The sequence below is a fragment of the Carassius auratus genome, unplaced genomic scaffold (genome assembly GCF_003368295.1).
Source record: "Carassius auratus strain Wakin unplaced genomic scaffold, ASM336829v1 scaf_tig00034504, whole genome shotgun sequence".
Lineage (NCBI taxonomy): Eukaryota > Metazoa > Chordata > Actinopteri > Cypriniformes > Cyprinidae > Carassius > Carassius auratus.
This window is the reverse complement of record NW_020526154.1, coordinates 137,505-162,344: the sequence shown is the minus strand read 5'-3', so window position 1 is coordinate 162,344 and position 24,840 is coordinate 137,505. Positions and strand designations below refer to the sequence as shown.

General features: G+C 35.6%; 1 protein-coding gene across 1 annotated transcript; it reads right to left on the bottom strand.

Moving 5' to 3' along the window:
- Window positions 1-144: 144 nt before the first annotated feature.
- On the bottom strand, window positions 145-23,614 carry LOC113081509 (NACHT, LRR and PYD domains-containing protein 12-like). Its single transcript, XM_026253577.1, has 10 exons — window positions 23,538-23,614; window positions 23,171-23,275; window positions 21,646-21,727; window positions 18,232-18,427; window positions 16,321-18,148; window positions 9,961-10,128; window positions 8,385-8,555; window positions 4,463-4,636; window positions 3,167-3,337; window positions 145-461 (listed from the first exon to the last, which is right to left on the bottom strand). The coding sequence occupies exons 1-10, from the start codon at window positions 23,594-23,596 to the stop codon at window positions 284-286; spliced, it is 3,132 nt and encodes a 1,043-aa protein (XP_026109362.1). The 5' UTR covers window positions 23,597-23,614; the 3' UTR covers window positions 145-283.
- Window positions 23,615-24,840: the final 1,226 nt, after the last annotated feature.

The window sequence follows — 24,840 nt, the reverse complement described above, 5'->3', positions numbered from 1 at the left end:
AAAGTTGTGGTTATACAAATTGTGATCAATATGCCAAAAAAAAGTAACTACTCTTCCACTATAATAAAACCATAACTATTTTTACTCTCTGAACTCTAACAGTAAGCAACTACATTTTCAAACAACTAACGCTCAATAAAGCAGTTCTCATTTGCATATTGTAATTTTTCCATAGTTAGAGAAATGACAGAAGGTACAGTGTTATAAATAATGTGACTTGAGCCAAGTTGTTTATATTAAGCAGTAACCTTTAATCTCTAACTGAAGTACAGTATAATGTTACTTACTCCAGTTTTTCCAGCTTGCATTGTGGGTTCATCATTAGATCACTGAGGTTTTTGGCTCCTGAGTCTTTAAGCTTATTACCACTAAGGTTCAGTTCTCTCAGGTGTGATGGGTTTGATTTCAAAGCCGAAGTCAGGATGAGTAACTGTTTCTCTGTAATCTTGCAACCACACAGTCTGAAGACAGAAAGAGAAAGAACAATGACTCAGATATGTGATGGTTATCTTATTAAAGAGTATATATATATATATATATATATATATATATATATATATACAGTCTTGTTCAAAATAATAGCAGTACAATGTGACTAACCAGAATAATCAAGGTTTTTCGTATATTTTTTTATTGCTACGTGGCAAACAAGTTACCAGTAGGTTCAGTAGATTCTCAGAAAACAAATGAGACCCAGCATTCATGATATGCACGCTCTTAAGGCTGTGCAATTGGGCAATTAGTTGAATTAGTTGAAAGGGGTGTGTTCAAAAAAATAGCAGTGTGGCATTCAATCACTGAGGTCATAAATTTTGTGAAGAAACAGGTGTGAATCAGGTGGCCCCTATTTAAGGATGAAGCCAACACTTGTTGAACATGCATTTGAAAGCTGAGGAAAATGGGTCGTTCAAGACATTGTTCAGAAGAACAGCGTACTTTGATTAAAAAGTTGATTAGAGAGGGGAAAACCTATAAAGAGGTGCAAAAAATGATAGGCTGTTCAGCTAAAATGATCTCCAATGCCTTAAAATGGAGAGCAAAACCAGAGAGACGTGGAAGAAAACGGAAGACAACCATCAAAATGGATAGAAGAATAACCAGAATGGCAAAGGCTCAGCCAATGATCACCTCCAGGATGATCAAAGACAGTCTGGAGTTACCTGTAAGTACTGTGACAGTTAGAAGACGTCTGTGTGAAGCTAATCTATTTTCAAGAATCCCCCGCAAAGTCCCTCTGTTAAAAAAAAGGCATGTGCAGAAGAGGTTACAATTTGCCAAAGAACACATCAACTGGCCTAAAGAGAAATGGAGGAACATTTTGTGGACTGATGAGAGTAAAATTGTTCTTTTTGGGTCCAAGGGCCACAGGCAGTTTGTGAGACGACCCCCAAACTCTGAATTCAAGCCACAGTACACAGTGAAGACAGTGAAGCATGGAGGTGCAAGCATCATGATATGGGCATGTTTCTCCTACTATGGTGTTGGGCCTATTTATCGCATACCAGGGATCATGGATCAGTTTGCATATGTTAAAATACTTGAAGAGGTCATGTTGCCCTATGCTGAAGAGGACATGCCCTTGAAATGGTTGTTTCAACAAGACAATGACCCAAAACACACTAGTAAACGGGTAAAGTCTTGGTTCCAAACCAACAAAATTAATGTTATGGAGTGGCCAGCCCAATCTCCAGACCTTAATCCAATTGAGAACTTGTGGGGTGATATCAAAAATGCTGTTTCTGAAGCAAAACCAAGAAATGTGAATGAATTGTGGAATGTTGTTAAAGAATCATGGAGTGGAATAACAGCTGAGAGGTGCCACAAGTTGGTTGACTCCATGCCACACAGATGTCAAGCAGTTTTAAAAAACTGTGGTCATACAACTAAATATTAGTTTAGTGATTCACAGGATTGCTAAATCCCAGAAAAAAATTTTTTGTACAAAATAGTTTTGAGTTTGTACAGTCAAAGGTAGACACTGCTATTTTTTTGAACACACCCCTTTCAACTAATTGCCCAATTGCACAGCCTTAAGAGCGTGCATATCATGAATGCTGGGTCTTGTTTGTTTTCTGACAATCTACTGAACCTACTGGTAACTTGTTTGCCACGTAGCAATAACAAATATACTAAAAACCTTGATTATTCTGGTTAGTCACATTGTACTGCTATTATTTTGAACAAGACTGTATATTCTTCCATATACAGTAGTTTACAGTTTCAATAATTTGATACAGCGTCATACTAGTTCAGTGTGCTTGAAACATTTCTTCTCTTTATTTTCTTTTTTGTCTTTTGTTTATTGTAGCAGCAGATGCAAATCTAAAAATGATATTGCTGCAGAACAGCAAGTACGCAATCAGTACATTGTTTCAAATACTTTAAATGTAGTTATTTGCTAGTTAGACTCTTAATTCTAATTGTGAGCAGTGACAAAGGTCAGAAAATACAATGCTATAATATAAATAATATAACTTGGGTACAGTTGTCTTAAACTAAATATTTAACTTTATTCACACTGTTGGTATAGAAAAGGCTTGCTATGTACAGTATATACTGTAGAAACATTAGTGTCCCCTTTTGACTGAAAAAGCATGACTCAACATTTCCCTTTAAAGGGAAAGTTCACCCAAAAAATTTAATTCTGTAATAAATAACTCACCCTCATGACATTCCAAACCCGTTAGACCTTCGTTTATCATCAGAAAAGAAACTAAGATATTTTTGATGGAATCTGAGAGCTCTCTGACCCTCCATAGACAGCAATGTTATCACCACAATCAACTCACAGAAACGTAGCAAGGACATCGGCAAAATGAGTGTTAGCATGTGAGTCATTTTAATCTAGATTAATCTAGATTAATTCCAACATAACAGTGAGATTAATCTAGATTAAAAAAATAAATCTATGCCCACCACTAATATATATATATATATATATATATACAATTTAAAGTTTATTTTCAGTTAGTATAGTCATGTCAAATTATTTTCAGTGTACTTGAAAGATGAAACATTTAAATAAATGTGAAAATATGAAATAAACATTTTTTTAAATACAATTAAGTATATTTACTTTCACTATGGAAACAACTGAGGAAATAGTATTATTATATACATTAACATCATTATGCAATGTAACATTCTAAATACAAATAATACTCACATCAGTGTACTGAGTTGACAGTGTTTATCCTGCAGTAGAGCAGATATCTGACTCACTCGTGTGTCTCCTAGATGATGTCCACTCAGATTCAGCTCACTCAAAAGTAACAGGTTTTTACCCACAATTCCAGTCACAAATCGACAGGCTTCATCTGCTTCAGGACACAAAAACCTGCAGTAGGCAAGATAAATGAGAATTCAAACGAATGGCAGGCATGCTCATAATATAAACAATGCAGTCCGTGCTACATCAAGATAAAAACATTTCAACTTTTCAGAATGCCACAGGTGCAATATGGGTCATGTGATATGAATCAACCAATCAGCTTCATCCTTTCACGTAAAAACACTGAAAGCCCAGCCAAGTTGAAGGAAGTTCAGGAAACAGCTGATCTTTAAGTTTCTCAAGAGTGATCGGCGATGTGATCACACATTTCATAAGATCCTTTTCAGCTGTCATAAGCTGAGAGTGATTCTTAAGGCTTGCGTACATGCTTAGTAAAGGACTAGTGCCGTTTTTCTCACAACTGAAAACTGTGTCACACGCCATATTCAAGGCCAACACTTCCTGTGAAAATTGCCAGTCCAAGTCAGCCAGCAGTGACTCAGTCCACCACATTTTTATTTGTAGGTTTATTAAAAAGATACACAGGATTTCCATTATTCCATTAACTTGCTAAAGCTGTAAAATAATGAACATTGAATCCTCTCATAGCCTATTGCGACAAGGGGCTGTTCACATATCACGTCTTCTGCTCTCACAAGTTCATTATTTCAAATGTAGATGCATGGCAAGCATGTTCATAATGGAAGCTATGTGGTCTGCTCTGCATCAAGATAAAAACATTTCAACTTGAATGCTGTAAGCATTACTGCTTCAAATCCATTTTCCTGCTCTGGGTGTGTGATCACGGTGTGTGTGTGTGTTCACTGCTGTGTGTGTGCACTTTGGATGGGTTAAATGCAGAGCACAAATTCTGTGTAAGTGTCACCATACTTGGCTGTATGTCACGTCACTTCTCTTTCTCTCTCACTTTCTCTCACTTCCACTTTGATGAAACGTCCACGTCTTAATGGAGAGCGCAGCCACCCCTCCCCTAAACTCTGCCTATGATACTGTTCCCCAATGTCTATTAACCACAACTAAACTGTGTTGACATTCATCATCAAATACAACAGCTACCACATCATCTGATCTATTCAATTTGATATTGATATTTTTGATGGCTCAAATTGTGCAGCTTAATGCATTACTAAGAATATAATTAAATTGTAATTTGATTTCATCATGACTCACCTCAGTGTCTTGAGTTGACAGTTTGGTTCCTGTAGAAAATCACTGAACTCCTTCACTCCTGTTTGTCCAGGATCATTTCCTCTGAGATCCAGCTCTATCAGGTGTGAAGGGTTTGATCTCAGAGCTGAAGCCAGAGCTTTATAACCTTCTTCTGTTATACTGCAGTCTGAGAGTCTAGAAAATTAGTTACTATTTATTTTAATATTATTTATCAAACAAGTACATGGTCTACATGAATATAAATGAGACATGTAATGATTAAATTAATATTAAAATGCCCCCCCCCCTCCTAAAAAAAAAAAAAAAAAAAATCAAAACCATAAAACTTATATATTAATTTACTGTGACAGCATTTGAAGAGTTTATTTGCAAAAAAAAAAAAAAATTTAAAAAAAAAATAAATGCCATGCTAAAAAATATATATAATACATATGGTGTGATCTGAACCCTCAACGTGTTTTGTCAAAAAATATGTTATTGTCCACTTTCAATGTTTGTGAACAAAAGTCAATGAGTAATTTTTAGCAAATGCTTGGATGGATGGGACATGCAGATGGAGGGCCGGGTGGAGAATTTGGAAAATCTCAATGAGAGAGCGTTTTTTTATATCTCTGTGTCGACCAATCTTTTGGGTTACGACCAATCTTTGACCTGCATGTCTTGAACCAGGCCCTTCACCATTTAACCATTCAAGATGTTGATGCAGAAAAGCATTTTCGGGTGTGTCCGTTCCCAACATTGGTTTGCAGCAATCTACCTGAAGGACATGTGTTTTCATGTGTCAATCAGACCATATCTGGGGTTAGCAATCTTGACAATTGGCTTATACTAGCACAGTCTTGGGATCAGTTGTGCGAGGACCTGGTGCTCCGGCACCTCAGCCTGTTGGGTCTTTGGGTCAACTAGGAAAAGAGCAAACTCTCCTCGACATCCAAGGTTTCCACAGTTCCCTTCAGGAATCAGGTGCTGAGCCTGAAAGCTTTACTCCCGGAGGAGACAGTCCCAGCTCTATCTTTGCTCTGTCCTGTCCAGGCATTGAGATGCTACATTGACCAGACACAAAGCTTTAGGGCCTCAGACCAGCTCTTTGTCTGTTATGGAGAACGGCAGAAGGGCAAGGCTGTCTCTAAACAGAGGATGGCCCACTATATTGTGGATGCCATTACCCTGGCTTATCAGGCACAGGGTGTGCCCTACCCGCTCAGGTTGCAAGCTCACTCTAGGAGTGTTCCATCCTCCTGGGCACTGACCCCCCCCCCCCCCATAGCCTGCTTTGTTCTCACCTCAAATGGGTAGAGGCACTGAGAGGTTTAGTGTCGGCTTACTAAAACTGCTCTAGAGTGTCCATACTGTAGACCCTGTCGAGCTCCTCCATCCCTTTGGCAACCAGATGGGACATTTCTCCCATTAAAAAACGTTTGTCAGGCATCTACACTGTCAGGTGATGAGATTACAAAGATTAAACAAGTGTTTTTTTTTTTTACTCTGAAACATGAAACGTGAGTTATCTACTTTTGCTATAAAACAAACTTTTAATATATAAAAAACATACATTCAATGAAATTTTATTTTGTAAGTACAGGTAGCATTTGTTAAAGTTATTAATCAAAACAACCCAACTGCAGTTTGATGCATATTACTTGGGATGCACAATAAAATACATGATTTCTGAAAATAAATAAAAATGGAGCTTTCTGTTTTTTGCAAATGAACTCTTCAGTATGTAATAGGCTACTGACACACATCTAACATGCATGATCATAGATTCATATCAAGGAGCTTTGATATTAAATGATACAGACTACAGAATGCACTGAGCACACTGGAAAAATGAATCACCTGCGTTAACACATTGATTTTGACAGTGCTGATATAAAAACATTTAGACCATTTAGTGAATGCTGTCAGAATGTGAAGAGACTTTCAACCAGCATAACAAAACAGTTTTAAGTATTCATATTTTTTCGAGACAGTTAATCTTATTAATTATACTTTAATACATGTATTTTCACATGTATAAGTATAGATAAATTAAAATACATACTTCAGTTTCATCAGTCTGCTCTTTGTATTTTTCAACAGACAACATATCTTCATCATTCCTGATTTTCCTATTGTATTTCCACTCAGATCCAGCTCTATCAGGTTTGAATGGTTTGAATCAAATGCTGAAGTCAGAGCAGCACAACCTTCTTCTGTGATATTGTCATTACTCAGTCTAAGGAAAATTTAAAATACAGGAAAAATTATTCAGTTTATTTTCAAAACTTTTCTAAATAACAGCCTTTTACTGAATATATAATTAAAAATATTACAGTATATTAAAAAGGCATTATACTCACATCAGTGTATTGAGTTTGCAGTGTTTATCTTGCAGTAGTGCAGTGATCTGATTCACTCGTGTGTCTCCTAGTTTACGTTCACTCAGATTCAGCTCTCTTAGGAGTAAAGGGTTTTTACCCACAATTTCAGTCACATACTGACAGGCTTCATCTGCAGCAGGACCCAATAATCTGGAGGTGGGAATATGAAGCGATATTGATTCAGTTCTTAACTTAATCTGGTGTTTTTGTTGTTGTTGTTGTTGTTTTATCTAATTTCTTACGTTTGTCTTGAATTTAAATGTATGTAACATTTTATATTACTGAAATATTTCTAAAAACAATCCGCCTGCATGTAAATAATTTGTGCTATTTAATCACATCTTACCTCAGTTTCTTCAGCTGACAGTTTGGATCCTGTAGTAAATCACTGAGCTCCTTCACTCCTGATTGTCCAGGATCATTTCCTGTGAGATCCAGCTCTATCAGGTGTGAAGGGTTTGATCTCAGAGCTGAAGCCAGAGCTTTATAACCTTCTTCTGTGATACTGCAGTCTGAGAGTCTAGAACAGGAATTAAAATAAAATATTTAGCTGATTAAACTGTTGCTCAAGAAATTACCTTTACAATATTGAACTCTAAAAAAGGAAAACAGATATATATATATACACACACACACACACACACAATTGGCAAATATGATCAAAGAAGGCTGTGAAAATAATTACATTTTATTTTTTAAATCACATAAATGTAACCTTTTATTGGAGAATTAGAATGAAAAATGGGGGGAAATATAATTATGACAAACATTCATTATGTATTTTGTAATATTATTTATTACTTTGAACTAAGTTAGCAATGCTGGAACTGATATGTTTCATGTGTATGTGTGTGTGTGTGCATGTATTTCTACACTTCAACTGTTTCCTTATATGAGCAGAATCAACTTTAAACACTTATTGTCTTATTAATAATGAATCCTTGTAGAAAGGTCTGCTTTTGTTTGTGTACACTCAAAATGAAAGTTCAAAATGTGAACTATATATATACACAGACACACACACACAGATACACACAAACACATTGATACATATAGGTAAGCTTTAATATATCCAACTTTTTAAATTACTAAACTTATATGTTTTCATTATTAAAATAATAATAATAATAACTTATAAGTAAAAACTATATAAATAATTAAATTCAGCTCATTCCTTTTCATAGTCATATTTTCTTTCTGCTGCCTTCGCAAACTTTTGCTGCAGCAGAAGTGGTTATTCCTGCCTTGTAAATGCATTTAGATTTACTTTTTAAAAACAAAATCTCTTAATTTTCTGCAGAAAAGTGAATTGCGCTGACTCTTGAGAGAAGAGTCACATGTTCAATGTGATTAGCCGTTTACTGCACACATCACACTTTCAAGGGCATGTGTTCCAGAGTTATAACTGGATTTTACAGGATATAACGTAATTTTTTTAAGAGTTTTTGTCTGGCATCATGTTCTTCACCAATTATTATTTTTCCTCAACAAAAACTACTGACTGATATGGAGGTGAACAGAAAGCCCAGAGACCTTTATTTTGTTAGACATCATCTCACCTGAGTTTCTCCAGTTTACATTTTTCATTTAGTCCATCAGAGAGCGACTTCACTCCTGAATCTTGCAGATTATTATTGCTCAGGTCAAGATCCTTCAGACTGCTGGAGTCTGAACTGAGAACTGAAGCAAGAGCTGAACAGCTTTCCTCTGTTAGATCACACATACTTAGACTGAAAAAAAAGACAATACTGAAAATACACAACTGAACCATTACAGCTGCAGAAGTAGAGGTGCTGACTGAAGCAAAAACAGAAAAACCATCAGACAACATTGAATAAATTAATGTGCTCAAAATGTGTTTCATTTTCCAATTATTCCGGGCCAGGGCATTCTCAGGGGCAGCAATGGCTTGTTTCATGTCTTATTTTATTCGGTCCATCCATCTCTTTTTTGGGTCCACCCTGTGAATACCGTCCATCAGGGCTAAGATGCAATGTTCATCCCGCAACTGATTTTTTTCCACTGTGGATGACATGGCTGTACCAACTGCACATCGCCTCATCTTTTCCCAGTGCTTTCATCATGTCCTCATTTCGACCCTGGTCCAGTCAGGTCAGCCCTCTCGACCACTGGAGCATACACATCTTCAAAGTGTGGAAGGTCCTACTGCTGTTGGATGTAGGCCAACATTCCACAAACTTGCTGCCAATTTAACCAGGTGACAATGTCATGAGCACATGTGTCTGGGAAGGATGTCACCATGTGCTGAGTGAGTGGAAACGAGGTATTTAAAGCACTTCACTTTTTTCAGGTCTTGACTTTCTATCTATTAGTCTACTATGAAGATACCTACAGTTTGTAGGCCACAATCTATTTACTCTGTCTTTGTAAGATTGATCCATAGTCCCTTTTTATTCAGCCGATCTTTCCACTGTTGTATTTGGTCATTGAGGTTCTGACGCTTTTCATTTGCGAGTAGAACATCATTAGCATACAGGAGCATCCAAAGATGTGTTTACTGGATGTCTGGCATTGCCGTATCCATACATAGGATGAATAAAAAGGACAAAAGGCATGATCCTTGGTGAAATCCAACACTAATGCAAAAAGCTGGCGAGATTCCCACAGAGCAGTGGACTATACTGATACTATTCCTGATAAAGTAGACTGGTCCATCAGACATAGACATAAAGGACCTGGTGTGATCAAAGGCCATCCAGATCAGTTCATGGGGACCCAATGAAACGCCAGATGGACTTTCTTGTTTTTCTCTCTGTATTTCTCTCCACAAGTAGACAGGCAACATGGAGAGCATCGACCAATCCACATTCTTTGGTGAAACTGCACTGATTTGGGGTGGTACTGGTAATGATTAGAATACGTCCATCAAGAACACTTTGATAGATTTTAACATATGGCACAGGAGAAGAATGGGTTTTTTTTTTTTTTTTTTGAAAAATTGCGATTTTCAACACTGCCTGAAATTTGACTTTCCAAAACAAAAAAATTGGTGAAGCAACAAGGTGTAATCTACAGTTAATGATAATGATAGTTCAATCTTATCAGAAAAATAAAATTAGTTCAAACATTCAGTTTTAGTTGAGCTCAATTATTGTGTGTTGTCACACAACTTACCTTAGTATCTCCAATTTACATATGTTCTTCAGTCCAGTGCAGAGCAGCTTCACACCTGAATCCTGCAGATTATTATTGTTCATGTTCAGCACTTTCAGACTGGTGTCTGATCCAAGAACAGCAACCAGAGCTGAACAACTTCTGTCTGTTAAGCTGCAGTCATTTAACCTACAAGAAAAAAACAAAATAACATAACAATAACAACCAAAGATGTGGAACAAATATAATACATTTTAAAAATACCTTTCTTTTTTTTACATGGACAGTGTATATATCATAATAGCTGAACTAACATTAGTAATCAGTAATGAGCTTTTTCTGTATGTTAGTATTTTTGATTCAGTGAAAAATTTGCTCGACAAAAGCATATCAGTCAGTTTAACGCATTAACTTAATTAGTTAGTTATGAAAAAATATATATTTTTTTTTTAATGGAGTTAACGCACTGGACTTGTACGTCATCTTATATTTCATACAGTGACTGTTGACAAATGTGACACTGGACCACAAAACCAGTCTTAAGTAGCACGGTGTATTTGTAGCAATAGCCAAAAATGCATTGGATGGGTCAAAATTATAATTAGGATATTAAGTAAAGATTATGTTCCAGTAATATGTTTAGCAAATTCCCTACCGTAAATATAAAAAAAAAATATTTTTTGATTACTAATAGACTAAGCATTGATAAGGACTTAATCGGGACAACTTTTTTTTCTTTTCTTTTTTTATTGCACCCTCAAATTCCAGATTTTCAAAAAGGTATATATCGGTCAAATATTATCATAATTATTACCATTATTATTATCATAATAAACCATACATCAATTCAAAGCTTATTTATTCATCTTTCAGATGATATAATAAATTTACATCAATAAAAAAAGAAAATACCCTTATTACTGGTTTTGTGGTCCATGCTCACAAATATGATTCAGGACAACAACTATATATTGAAGCAAAAAATAAATAAATAAATAAAATCATATGATAAGCAATATCACACAAGCAGTGAAAGCAATATCATATGAGTGCCAATTCATAAAGTGAGCCATTTACTTAATTCCTGAATGAATAAGCCATTTGAACAAATCAAAGGAATGAATGAATGAATGAATGAATGAATGAACGAATGAATGACCCATAAAGACATTTACTGCCACCTGCTTCTTTTTTGAGTGTTATTGTATTACCTCATTTAAATACAGAGGTGTCAAGTAACGAAGTACAAATACTTCGTTACTGTACTTAAGTAGAAATTTGGGGTATCTATACTTTACTTGAGTAATTATTTTTCAGCCGACTTTTTACTTCTACTCCTTACATTTTCAGGCAAATATCTGTACTTTATACTCCTTACATTTTAAAAATAGCTTCGTTACTGCTATATAATTTCGGCTTGTTTTCATTCCGGCTTGTCATCATTCTAAAAAAAAAAAAAAAAAAAAAAATCTATCCAGATAAATCGCGCCATCCGGATGGAGTGAATTTGATTGTGGTTGGATGAGAAGTATAAACATATACCATTCCGACACCCTATTGGTTTGTACGCGATCCATCGCACCTGCACGTGACACAAATCACATCACACTCCAGCCAGGACATAGACAGTTTTGGGTTCGTTTATCAAAAAATATATTTATTAAAAGTAGGGTTGGGTAAGGAACCGGTATCCGATCGCCTCAGAGTCAGTCCGCTTAAATTTCACATGAAACCAGCGTCAGACCGGTCTCCTCCCATCTTCAGCGCGCTGTTCAATCCGCAGACCGCGGCGGAGCAGCGCATGCGCACGTAAACAAACAGAGGACACAAGGTATGTGTTTATCGATAGATTGTTAGAATATCCATATCTGTGCAGTTCTTTGTCATAAATACAGTTTGCAAAAGGTCACGAGGTAGCAGTCGGTTTCTCATCTGTAAAGTTTTCGCTCATCACACCACAGCCGTTTCCTCCAGCGAAAATCTAGCCCTTAACACATATGAACGAACACATACTTTAATAATTAAACTTATTTAAATATACTTAATTTAATCATACGTACTTTATACATACACTACTGTGCAAAAGTCTTAGACGCGTTAGTATTTACACTTAAAAGAATGGTGTTCGGCCAGTTATTTATATATTTTGCTGTAGTGTGTCAGTAGAAAATATCAGTTTACATTTCCAAACATTCATTTTGCCGTTGTCAGACTGCTTGTGCATTCAAAATCGCACTAGATTATTATTAAAATTAATGGCAAACTGATATTTCCTACTGACACACTACAGCAAAAGATATAAATAACTGGCTTAAAACCCATTTTGGGGTGAAAATACTATTTATTCCATAAGACTTTTGCACAGCACTGTATTTTAAAAACGACATTTTTGCTACTTAATAAAGAATGACCATACAGTAATTCACAGAACTGATTAAAGACAGTGACAGACAGCACTCATCTTAACTAAATATCAGAGTGAGTGACAGAGATACAGTAGAAATATTATGTGTGGTTTTGTATTAAATAATGACCCAGACTGTGAAATACATTTATTAGCCTTAGATTAAGGGAAGCACAACTTGGGAAATGAGAGCATCCAAGGTGAAAGCTATGGATTTATTTTAAATATTTGTAATGTTCTTTAAAGTTATCCATAGTTTTTTTTTTGTGTGGTTCTTTTTTTTTAAAGTATAGGTTCAGGCACCGTTTAGGAGCCGGTACCGTTTCTAAAAGTATTGAAAAGGCACTGGACCCTACTTAAAAGTTATTATTTCTCACTGGCTCATTTACCAAATGAGTGCTTTTTCTTCGTCCTCCACAAATTAAGCTACTGTAGGTAGTTCGGTAGCGAGACGTTTGAATAAATTAGCGTTTTCGATTGACGATGCGATTGACAATGTTGTGATAAGTAGGCTATACCAACTTTGTAACTCGTTACCCCCCGAACACTGGACATAACAGACGTATGTACCAAATACAAGAAGCTATCAATCAAGAAAGTATCAGGATTATGATTTCTTTTTCAGTTTCAGTTTTAGTTTTTGATTAATCACTTGAATTAATCATTCATTTTGACAGCACTATAATGTTTAATGTAAATAGACAACCATACAAGTGTAATTGTTACTAAGCCTGCACCAATGTTCTTGTCCATTGCCCTCGCAGATTCCTGCAGCTAAGCTTGGATGTACATTTACATTCCATTAAAGGTTATTGATGACAAGCCTCTGAAGTTTGACTTTTTGCACCATAACAATACTTATTGGCAACTAGTCATCATTGTACTAAAGTGCGTTCATTTTAAATGGGCATGTATGCGGTTGATGAAGACCTGAAGGTCGAAACGTTGCTGGATTAAATTCCTCTGGAGCAGTAGTTTTCAGTGTTCAGACTTCACTTCTTTATTTGTCTATATCATTCAGTTGTCTTGCACCTGCGTCCTAATTAGATGTTTGGGATGTGCACACTATTTTTGTATTTTCATATATGCGGCTGAAACAGGTAGCCTAGTGCATCCCAAATTTTTCAACATGAACATTTTAATATAACATTATAGTCATTATGGCCTATGGCCTTTAGAAAAATGTTTTTTTGAGGAGGTGGGGTAGTGAACAGGCCCCTGTGGTGCGGCCTAAGCATTTGTTCTTAATGGCATTTTTTTCCCCTTACATTACTTTTACTTTTATACTTTAAGTAGTTTTTTAAACCAGTACTTTTACACTTTTACTTGAGTAAAAAGCTTGAGTTGATACTTCAACTTCTACAAAAGTCTTTTTAAACCCTAGTATCTATACTTCTACTTGAGTAATGAATGCCAGTACTTTTGACACCACTGTTTAAATAATAAAAATAATAATAATAATAATAAAGGGGAAAAACTCATACTAATTTATGTCATCATTTACTCTAGCTAAAATGTATTTTGAAGATGGTTGGTAACAAATCTGTTTTGGTTACCAATGACTTACATTGCATGAACGAAAAAGAAAATATGTTTCATTTATGTTAGGCCATTGTAGCCTAAACGTTTATGGTTAATACATGGCACTCAAAATAACAATGAAACATTGTGCTTCTGTAAAATAATTAAAGCAAAAAGGATGTGTTTTCTGGAGTCTTAGTCTCTGTGAACTTGAGCAACAAACATTGCAACTCTGTGTCTAAAATATCAACTCCCAACTCATCACATATTTGAAGCTTGGTCATTTTTCAACCTGCAGGTTCTTCCATTGCTTTAAATAGGAAACCCATGTCGTCAATATGCCGATGAGAAAGATATTGGGAATTTTATCATCAGTGTAACCAAGGTGTTTTTTTTTTTTTTTACTGACCGAAAGAGAGAAGCACATCATCATTAATTCAGTGGTAAGCAATTTATTAAATGTTATCCTACTTAAAGTCAATTTACAAGTTCACCCTTACATCTAATCTGAAGGCGAATAGTAGGCATATTTTGGTGTGCTGTCCTGGGGGAGGGGTCCGGGCGCGGAGCATAGCTCGAACACAAATAACTCCCCCATCCCTAATTTGGGATAAATAGATTAGAAGTGAGGAGTTGAGGTGGAGGATGGATGTCTGAGGAAAACTGTCGTGGGACAGGAGGTAGGAAGACTGGATATATATATATATACGCTTGTAGTTTATTCTACCGGATGTGGGAGTGCTGGATGATCACTCACATACAGCAGTGGTATCGTAAAGAAGTAAAGAGTAAAGAGGTTCTATTTATGTTAAGAATTTTTTTCCTTGCTAACCAACAGGAAGCACTCTTTGGAGCATTCTGGGAATGTTCTGGGAACCCCAAACTAACATTGTCAGAACGTTCTGGGAACCAAAAATTGTTAGCTGGGTGACATGCTATTGGCTCTTGTGTGTCACGTGACTACTGCGTCATGCTAATGTTCGGGAGTATTTTTTTGAATGAGATGTGAGTGCGTTAACAGAGCGGGATCATTTTCAGCAATTAGAACTTCATGTTTTACTCTCTTCTTCACTTAAAGACAGTACGGCTTCAGAAGACTTAGAATGCTTTTACAATGCTTGCAATAAATAACTGACTGCACTTACTGTCTGTTACGTGTTTTATATTGTTCAGTAATGGTTAGGTTTAGGGTAGGGGTGGTGTTAGGTGCGCCAATGAAAGTATAAATTTATATATATAAATTTAAATTCATATACTTAAGGGATACCTTAAGCATAAAGAAAGCGACCACAAAAGGGTCCTGACCAAGCGTCAAGATGTGATTAGATATGAGTGAGAACATGGTGGAAAAATATATATGTAGAGAGTGAAATGTCTATTTTCAAATGAACCAGTAAAAATAAAATGTGTGTTTTCATGGATGATTTAAATTGAATTTAATGTGTGCACAGTTCATTGTTTAAGATGGTTTACTGTTCAATAAAATTACAATATATATCTATATATAATATATCTATATATCTATAATAAATGTGATATTCCGATTCTTAAATATGTGCAGTTATTGAATTTTGTGTTTTAAACAGCTTTATAATGGCCATGTTAGTTGATCTATAATGGATGTTAGCACCTGTGGGATTTACAACACATAAATTCATCCTATCCTCCCAAAAGACATTACAGTAAATTTCCGGTGAATTTGGAGAAGAATATTGTATATTTATTGTTACCTACACAATGTGCATATGATATCAATAAAACATATCTTTAAATAATATTTGTAAGGATCATTATTGCCAATTCCATAGCCTGGTGTTTATTTTACAAACAATATATATAATAGTGTTTATTACTAAATGAAGCACATGGGATCACTAAACGAGGGTTCAATAAATTTGTCTTAGTGAAAGTTTTTTAAATGTTTTACTTTTTTGCATGTTGCATAATTTGCTTGTGCAAATTCTAATTCATTTTGCCAGCACAGAACACATAAATACCAAACTGAGTACATTACATATTTTGTACCAGTTACGACATAATTTTTTTAAATAAAAAAAAAATAAAAAAATAAAAACATTGCATTCATTTTTTACATGTTCTATTACAGTATATTATTTTAATCTAAAGGATCATTACATTTGTCAGATAATAATAATAATAATAATAATAATAATAATAATAATAATATAAGTTTCCTTTTACTAAAAACATATTTATACATGATATATAAATGTAAAGGTGTCACTCTTCATATAAATAATAAAACTAAATGATTAGCATTACACCTTAATTCCACTGCATTACTTTATAAAAAAATAATAATAACAATAATATAAAAATGCTATTAAAATATAGTTTTATACTATATACAATATATAATAAAGAATAACTTGATTGTAGATAAATGTGATTTTCAGATGAGACCAAAACCTGACAAAATATATTAGATTACTTACAGAGCTCTTTTGGAGGTTTTGATGACTGCTGATAATCTAATGAGACACTCGTCTGATTTCTTGAATTTCTGAAGCTCAAACTCCTCCATCTCCTCCTCTGATGTCAACAACACAAAGGCCACAGCAGACCACTGGGCAGGTGAAAGATCAACAGATGAGAGACTTCCTTCTCTAAGGTGGGTCTGAATCTCTTTCACCAGAGTTTGGTCATTCAGTTCATTCAGACAGTAGAACAGATTGATGGATCTCTCTGGAGACAGATTAGCTTCTAATTTCTGCTTGATGTATTGGGCTATTTCCTTTTTGATCTGATCATTGCAGCCTTCCTGTGTCAACAGTCCTCGTAAGAGAAGTCTATTGGATTGGAGTGACAGACCGAGAAGGAAGCGAAGGAAAAGGTCCAGGTGTCCGCTGTCACTCTCAAGTGCCTTGTCCACTGCAGTCTTGAGCAAATCAATCATGGTTTCAGTTGTTTTCTGTTCTATAGACTCATGAACAAACACACTTTTCTTGTTGATGTCTAGAAACAGATGTGCATAAAGGGCTGCAATAAACTCTTGAATGCTCAAGTGAACAAAGCAGTACATGGTACCAAGAATGATCCCCGTTTCCTCCTTAAAGATCTGGGTACACATGCCTGAATACACTGATGCCATGTAGACATCAATACCACAGGCTTCGAGATCTGTGTCATAGAAGATCAAGTTGTTTCTTTCCAGCTGATCAAATGCCAGTTTCCCCAGTGAAAGCATGGCTTCTTTATCCCAGGAAACATTTGGTGTGTATTGTCCATCATATTTTCGTCTGCTCTGCTGGATCTGAAAGCGGAGAAAGTGTGTGTACATTTGTGTCAGAGTCTTAGGAGTGTCTATAGTGTTTGATTCCTGCAGTGTTTTGGAGGCATCATCAGCCTGATTGATTTGCTGATTATTATCTGTTTTAATTTCCAAAATGTTCTGGAGAACAGTGGATGAAATCCAGCAGAAGACTGGGATGTGGCACATGATAAATAGACTCTTTGATTTTTTTACATGATTAAGTATTTCTTTTGACAGATTGTCATCTAAGAATCTTTTTTTGAAATACTCCTCCTTTTGTGCATCATTGAATCCTCGTATCTCTGTCAGCCGATCGATACAGTCAGGAGGAATCTTACTGGCAGCTGCTGGTCTGGTGGTGATCCAGATGAGAGCAGAAGGAAGCAGATTTCCCTTGATGAGGTTTGTCAAGAGAACATCCAGAGATGCTGGTGATGATACATCACACCGTGTTTCATTACCATCGAAGTTCAGAGGAAGTCGACATTCATCCAATCCATCAAGGATGAACATGACTTTAAAATTATTTCTTCTTGTAAGGTTCAATCCTTTTATTTCTGGGAAAAACTGATTTACAAGGTCCGTCAAACTTTGTTTTTCTTTTTCCATTAAGTTAATCTCTCTGAATGGAAGAGGAAATATGAAGCTGATATCTTGATTTTCTTTTTCTTCAGCCCAATCCAGAACAAACTTCTGCACAGTGACTGATTTTCCGATACCAGCAACTCCTTTTGTCAGTACAGTTCTGATCTGCTTGTCTTGTTCAGGTGCTTCAAACAAATTTTTGCACTCAATCGGTATCTCTTGAGATTCATGACGCCTAGAAGCCACTTCAATCTGTCTTACCTCATGTTCAGTATTGACCTGTTCACTACAACCCTGAGTGATATAGAGATCTGTGTAGATGTTATTCAGAAGTATAGAGTCCCCTTGCTTTGCAATTCCTTCAAACACACATTGATACTTCTTCTTTAAACCACATTTCAGCTGATGAATGAAGACCAGATTGTCTAAACACAGAAGGAAAAGTTTTAGTCTTAATTTTATCTCATAGGTGGCTGATAAATCTGACAGATGGCAATGAGTCTTTTACCTTCTAAAATATCAGCAGCTTCACCTTGCTTCATTTCTCTCAGGAAGTAGAGTGTGAGGTCAAGAGCTGCTTCTTTGATACTGCATCTGTTCTCATTAAAGTCATTCACCAAGCATTGTGTGTTCTCATTCTGTAATAGCTTCTTAAACTTCTCCAGCTCATTCTTAATAAATGTGAATATTTTGCCCTCAAGATTCTAAAAAAAAAAAAAAAAAAAACACCCCAGAACAAGACAATATAAACATAATCGTACATCTAAAATGCAATACTTTTTTTAAAAATTAATTTGTAAAAGAAACATGTTTCCTGTTATTTAAAATAGAAAGAAATATGCAAGGAAGTTATTTTTTACTTTTAACACCAGCTTGTAGGCACCCAATAAATGCACTGTTAACAGATGAAAGGATAGTATGGGCCTACCGGACATTCAAACCATGTTTTATTAAGTTACATTTTCAAATTAGTAACAGGGGCTTGGGCTCAGCTGTTAAACTTTCAAACTGAGATTTGAATTTGTGGTGGAAAGAAGTAGTTCACACAAAAGAGGACTTTTAAAGATACTCCCTTGTTGTTTCTAATGTATTTACACACCCATAGTGTCAAACTGTTGTAAAAATCACACTCATAGACTAGATTATTATAAAACAAAAATCTTACCCTAAACCATGTCTAATTATGCATGTTACCCCATGAATAAAAGTTAGAAATGTCTGTCTTTTAAATTTACATAAAAACCTGTCTAATAAATCCCCTCTATAGAGACACCAAAGACCATGAGTGTACACCCCAAATGAAGACCGCATAAGGGTTAACAAAACTAAAGCAAGGATGTAAAAGCCATGTGTGACAATATTAGTATAATATATACACCCTATGATTCAAATGCCTGTAGATGCACTTTTAGCAGCAATAACTTCACGTATTAGTTGTCTGTATGACTTTATCAGTCTCTCACATTGTTCTGGAGGAATTTTGGCACACTCTCCTTTACAATGTTACTCCAGTTAATTGAGGTTTGTGGGCATTTGTTCACTCTCACCACAACATTTCAGTCAGGATGAGCTTTGGACTTTGACTGGACTGTTGCGACACCTTGATATTTGTCTTTTAAGCCATTCTGTTTTAGATTTATTGATTTGATTAGGATCATGGTGCTGTTGCATGACCCAATTTTGGCCAAACTTAAGCTATCAGATGGATGTCCTCACATTTGACGTTAGAATATTTTGGTAAACAGAGTTCATGGTCAATTCAATGACTGTGAGGCTTCAAAACAAGCCCAAAATCATCAGGCCTCCACCAGCTCTTCAGGTTTTCACCAAATGTGCCACTGTGCATTATGACCAAACATCTCCACCTTAGTCTTGTCTGTTAAAAGGACATTGTTCTGGAAGTCTATAAGTTTGTTTAGATGCAACTTCGCAAACCTAATCCATGCTGCCATGTTCTGCCATGTTCTTTATTTAACATGTTAACTGAAGCCTGTCTACATTGAAGTTTTTGGGTTGTCTGCCATTTCTCTGAGCATTACACAGTCTGATCTTGGGGTGTATTTCCTGTAATGTCCATTCCAGGGAGGATTGGTGTCTGTCTTGAATATCTTCTACTTGTGAATCATTTTCATCATTGTAGAATGATTGACTTCAAATTGTTTGGAAATTGCCATGTTACCCTTCCCAGATTGATGGCAGCAACCATTGCTGATGTCTTACCTCTTTGACATTTTGTTAATACACGCCCGAAGGCTCCAGACCAGCAAAGAGACAAAACTTCTACTTTTATGGAGGTGCTTATACTTGCCGATGATTAGTTAATCAAAGGTATTTGATTAGCAGTGCCTGACTGGTTCTGGCTTATTTGAAGGACATCACTGGACCCTTACTGGACCCCCTGCAGTTTGCTTACCAAGCAAACAGGTCCGTGGATGATGCAATCAACATGGGATTGCACTTCATCCTGCAACATCTGGACAAAACAGGGACTTATGTGAGGATCCTATTTGTGGACTTTAGTTCGGCATTCAACACCATCATCCCAACAGCCCTTCAGACCAAACTGACCCAGCTCTCTGTTCCTAGCTCTATCTGTCAGTGGATCACCAGCTTTCTGACAGATAGGCAACAGTTAGTGAGACTGGGGAAATTCACATCAAACAGCTGCTCCACCAACACTGGTGCCCCTCAGGGATGTGTTCTCTCCCCTCTGCTTTTCTCCCTGTACACCAACGACTGCACCTCTAAAGACCCCTCTGTCAAGCTCCGATAGTTTGCAGACGACACTACAGTCATCGGCTTCATCCAGGACGGTGATGAGTCTGCTTACAGACAAGAGGTTGAGCAGCTGGCTGTCTGGTGCAGTCTTAACAACCTGGAGCTGAACACGCTCAAAACAGTGGAGATGATCGTGGACTTTAGGAGAAACCCACCTGCACTTTCCCCACTCACCATCATGAACAGCACTGTGACTGCAGTGGAGTCATTCAGATTCCTGGGAACCACCATCTTTCAGGACCTGAAGTGGGACAATCACATTGACTCCATTGTTAAAAAGGCCCAGCAAAGGTTGTATTTCCTTCGCCAGCTGAGGAAGTTTAACTTGCCACAGGAGCTGCTGAAACAGTTCTACTCAGCCATCATTGAGTCTGTCCTCTGTACTTCAATAACTGTCTGGTTTGGTTCAGCAACAAAATCAGACATCAGAAGACTACAGAGAACTGTTCGGACTGCTGAAAGGATTATTGGTGCTCCTCTGCCCACCCTTCAAGAACTGTATACATCCAGAGTGAGGAAAAGGGCTCAGAAAATCACTCTGGATCCCTCACATCCAAGTCACCCCATCTTTGAACTTTTGCCATCTGGCCGGCGCCTCAGAGCCGCAAACACCAGAACAGCAAGGCACAAGAACAGTTTCTTCCCCCAGGCAATCTACCTCATGAACAGTTAAATGTTCCCTACTTATGCTTATAAACGTGCAATATCCTTATATTTATTTGTTAACCCTCCATCCTAGAACATTCCTGCATCTCACTCAATCCTATTCCATTATCATTTATAGCACAATTGTTTATACACTTATTTATTTGCCAATTTGTAAATATCTAATTTTTTTTTTTTGTCTGTGTGTTGTTGTCTCTGTGTACTGGAAGCTTATGTCACTAAAACAAATTCCTTGTATGCGTAAGCATACTTGGCAATAAAGCTCTTTCTGATTCTGATTCTTCTGATTCTTCTGACTGCTACAGTACTTAGCCTCTTATTTCCTATGTTCCTAATTTCAAGACTTGACAAGTACCGATACATTTTTCATTATGTCATGATATGGGAAACCATGTAATTCAATAGGGTGTCCTAACTTCTTCACATTATATTTGTTTCTTATAAATATGAAACAAATAATGTAAATATGTTTTCTTACCTGGAAGATCCATAGGAGATCATTGACATTGCTGTGGTCCCTGTAAGTCTGGAAATCTGAATCTAATGTTTCAAACTGAAGCCTGTTAGCAAATTCGATAAAATTAAATTGAATACTGCACTTCCATGCAAAAACATTACAGAAATCTCTTGTAATCATTTAGCAAAAAAAACAAACAAAAAAAACACTTTATTTTAAATGTTAAATATTTATTTGATCAAAAATACAGAAAAAAAACAGTAATCTTTCAAAATGTTATTATAATATAAAAAATAATGGTTTCTATTTAAACATTTTAAAATATAATTTATTTCTGTGATGCAAAGTTGAATTTCCATTAGCCATTACTCCATTCTAAAGTGTCACATGGTCCTTCAGAAATCATTCTAATATGTTGATTTATTATTAAAATGTTCAGTGTTGGCAACAGTTGTGCCGCCAAATTTGTATTATATTATTATTTTATTTATTTATTTTTTTAAACTGCTGTACTTTTTTTAAGGATTCTTTGATGAACAGCATTTATTCAAAATATGAATCTTTTCTGACAAAATAAATCTCTGATATCACTTCTTATCAATTTATTACTGTCACAGTGTCTGGTCTGTGTATCCCTGGGTGTCCACTATTGGTCTCACTTCCCCATAGAGTCACCCCACTGCAGGCACTACATTTCCCTCAAGCCTTTGTCCCATTCATCACTGTTAATTGCACACCTGTTAATGGCACTCAGCTGTCCCCACTTTCATCGTTTTCACCTGTCCATATATACCCGGTCTGTTTCTATCTGTTTCATGGTGTCCTTGTTTTATGTCACCCTGCTTTCTAGTGTTCTTTAGTTTTTTTCGTGTTTCTTGTTTTGGACTGCTTTTGGTAATATTGATCTCTTGCCTGTCTGGACCACGATTTTTGGATTCTCCCTAATAAACACTGCAATTGGATCTCTCTGTTTGTGTGTACGTTCGTGACAATTACATCCTTGCTGAATAAACATTTTAAATTCTTAAATTCTTAAATTCTTTTTAAACTTTTTATTCATGAAACAATCCTGAAAAAGTATCACATTTAAAAAAAAAAATATTAAGCAGCACAACAGTTTCTAGCACTGATAATAAATCGTCATATGAGAACAATTTCTGAATCTTGTGACACTGAAGACTGGGATAAATGACACAAAAATTTTGCTTTGCATTACAGGAATAAATTTGATGTTAATGTTAAAATAGAAAAAAATTTTTACATCGTAATGATATTTCACAATATCAAATTTTTTCCTTTATTTTGATCAAATAAACGCAGCCTTGAAAAGCATAAGAAACTCCTTTAAAAAACAATAAACATCGTTCTGATCCAAAACTCCTGAAATGGAAAAGGTGTCAATGGATGATAAGTTCATTAAGCAGAGGGAAAAGGAGTCTGGGATGTAGTGGCATGGACATGGGATGGAGTGCCCTCTAGGGGAGTTCGTGGGAACTGCTAGCAAACGTAAATATGTGTGACCAAAATTAAGAAGCACATAAAATACCTTTTTTTGGATGATGTTTTTTTGTCTCTTAAGTTTGGTCCAAGACTTTTTGAACAGTCACTCTTCACAAACACAGAGCTGAACACATGCGAGCCTGATCTTACACTTATCACACAAACAAAAACAAACAAAAAACATTAACAACACAACAACAAAAACACTTTAATATAGGAGGTTTTTCTGTATCTGAAACACATCTACCTCTAATTCTACACAGAAATATGTGCACTCAGCTGTACAAAGTTCTGTAACCCTTCTTCAATTAAATTAAGTAGTCATTTTGTAATGTCTGTTAATAACACTGAATTTTATTTTGTTATTGCGACCCCCCCACCACCACCACCACCATATATAGACTCAGTCTTACCTCTGTTTCTCTGAGAGACTCATCTCAGACAGAGAGTCCTTTCTTCGCTCTTTTGACATACTGCAGCTGAACAGCTTAGGTTTGAAGATAGAGATGACCACGTTACTGAGATGAATAACAGGGCAGTTATTCAAATAAATACTGAAAAAGTTTGTAAAAACAACATATTACATATATAATAATCTCAATAAAGTGGGTTCGAAACAAACCAACTGAATAACAAAATGGTCTTAATTACTTCAGATCATTTTATGAGTTTTGGCTCTAAATATAAATTTGCTAGGGAAAAGAAATTTACACTGCTTAAAACTTTGAGTGGAAAAAACTGAACAATTTTCTGCATTGCAGTTTGTATAATTTTATAGTCAAATATATATATATATATATATACATATATATATATATATATATATATATATATATATATTTATTATTAAGTGCTGAAACATTTCTTATTTGATCATTACTCACAGTATATTTCATATATATTTCACATAACTTCATATAATTTCATAACTTTCCAATACTCCTTAAATAACTGATCAATTAAAAGTAACCTGAAGTACATAAATTATCACCCAAATGCTAGGCTTTATCTGTAAAGGTCTGTTTTAAAAATACTTTCTATTTTGCATCAAAAAGTGCAAATGTGACCCTTTCTCAATTAACTTGTTTCAATAAACATGTTTAAGTCCTTCTAAAGAGTTCAATAATTTCCATAAGCTCCTTAGTCTGGTCAAACTTTAAGCCCTATACAGTTTTTTTTTTTTTAAATGCCTACATCAGTTTTTGAAACCATGGCGGCATGCATTTCTCAAAACTCTACACACAACGTGTAAAACATCACACATCTTGCAAAAGTAAAGACTTCTTAAAAAAAAAAATAGTATTTTTGCATAGTAACTTACACACAAACATAAACTAATTAGCCACATACATGCCAAACTACACACACATGTGAAAAATGTAAAACACTACTCTTGTGTGTCTTTTGCTTGTTCAGAATGTAATGGAGTTTGTCATAGCACTCATATACAGTATACATCCATATGTACACTGTATATACAGTATTTATGTACAGCTGATGAATTTTACACAGTTATGCAACTGAATTGAATCAATACTGAACTGACTCGAGGTATATAATGACACTATTGACTTTTTAGAGCTGCATTTACAGCAGAAGTTGAATTTGATATTTGCTGTGTGAAACAACTAGTATAAAAGCACTTTAGAAATAAAGTTGACTTTATGACTTGGCTTGTACGCATATTCTGTTTACTATGGATGGATGGCTAGATTT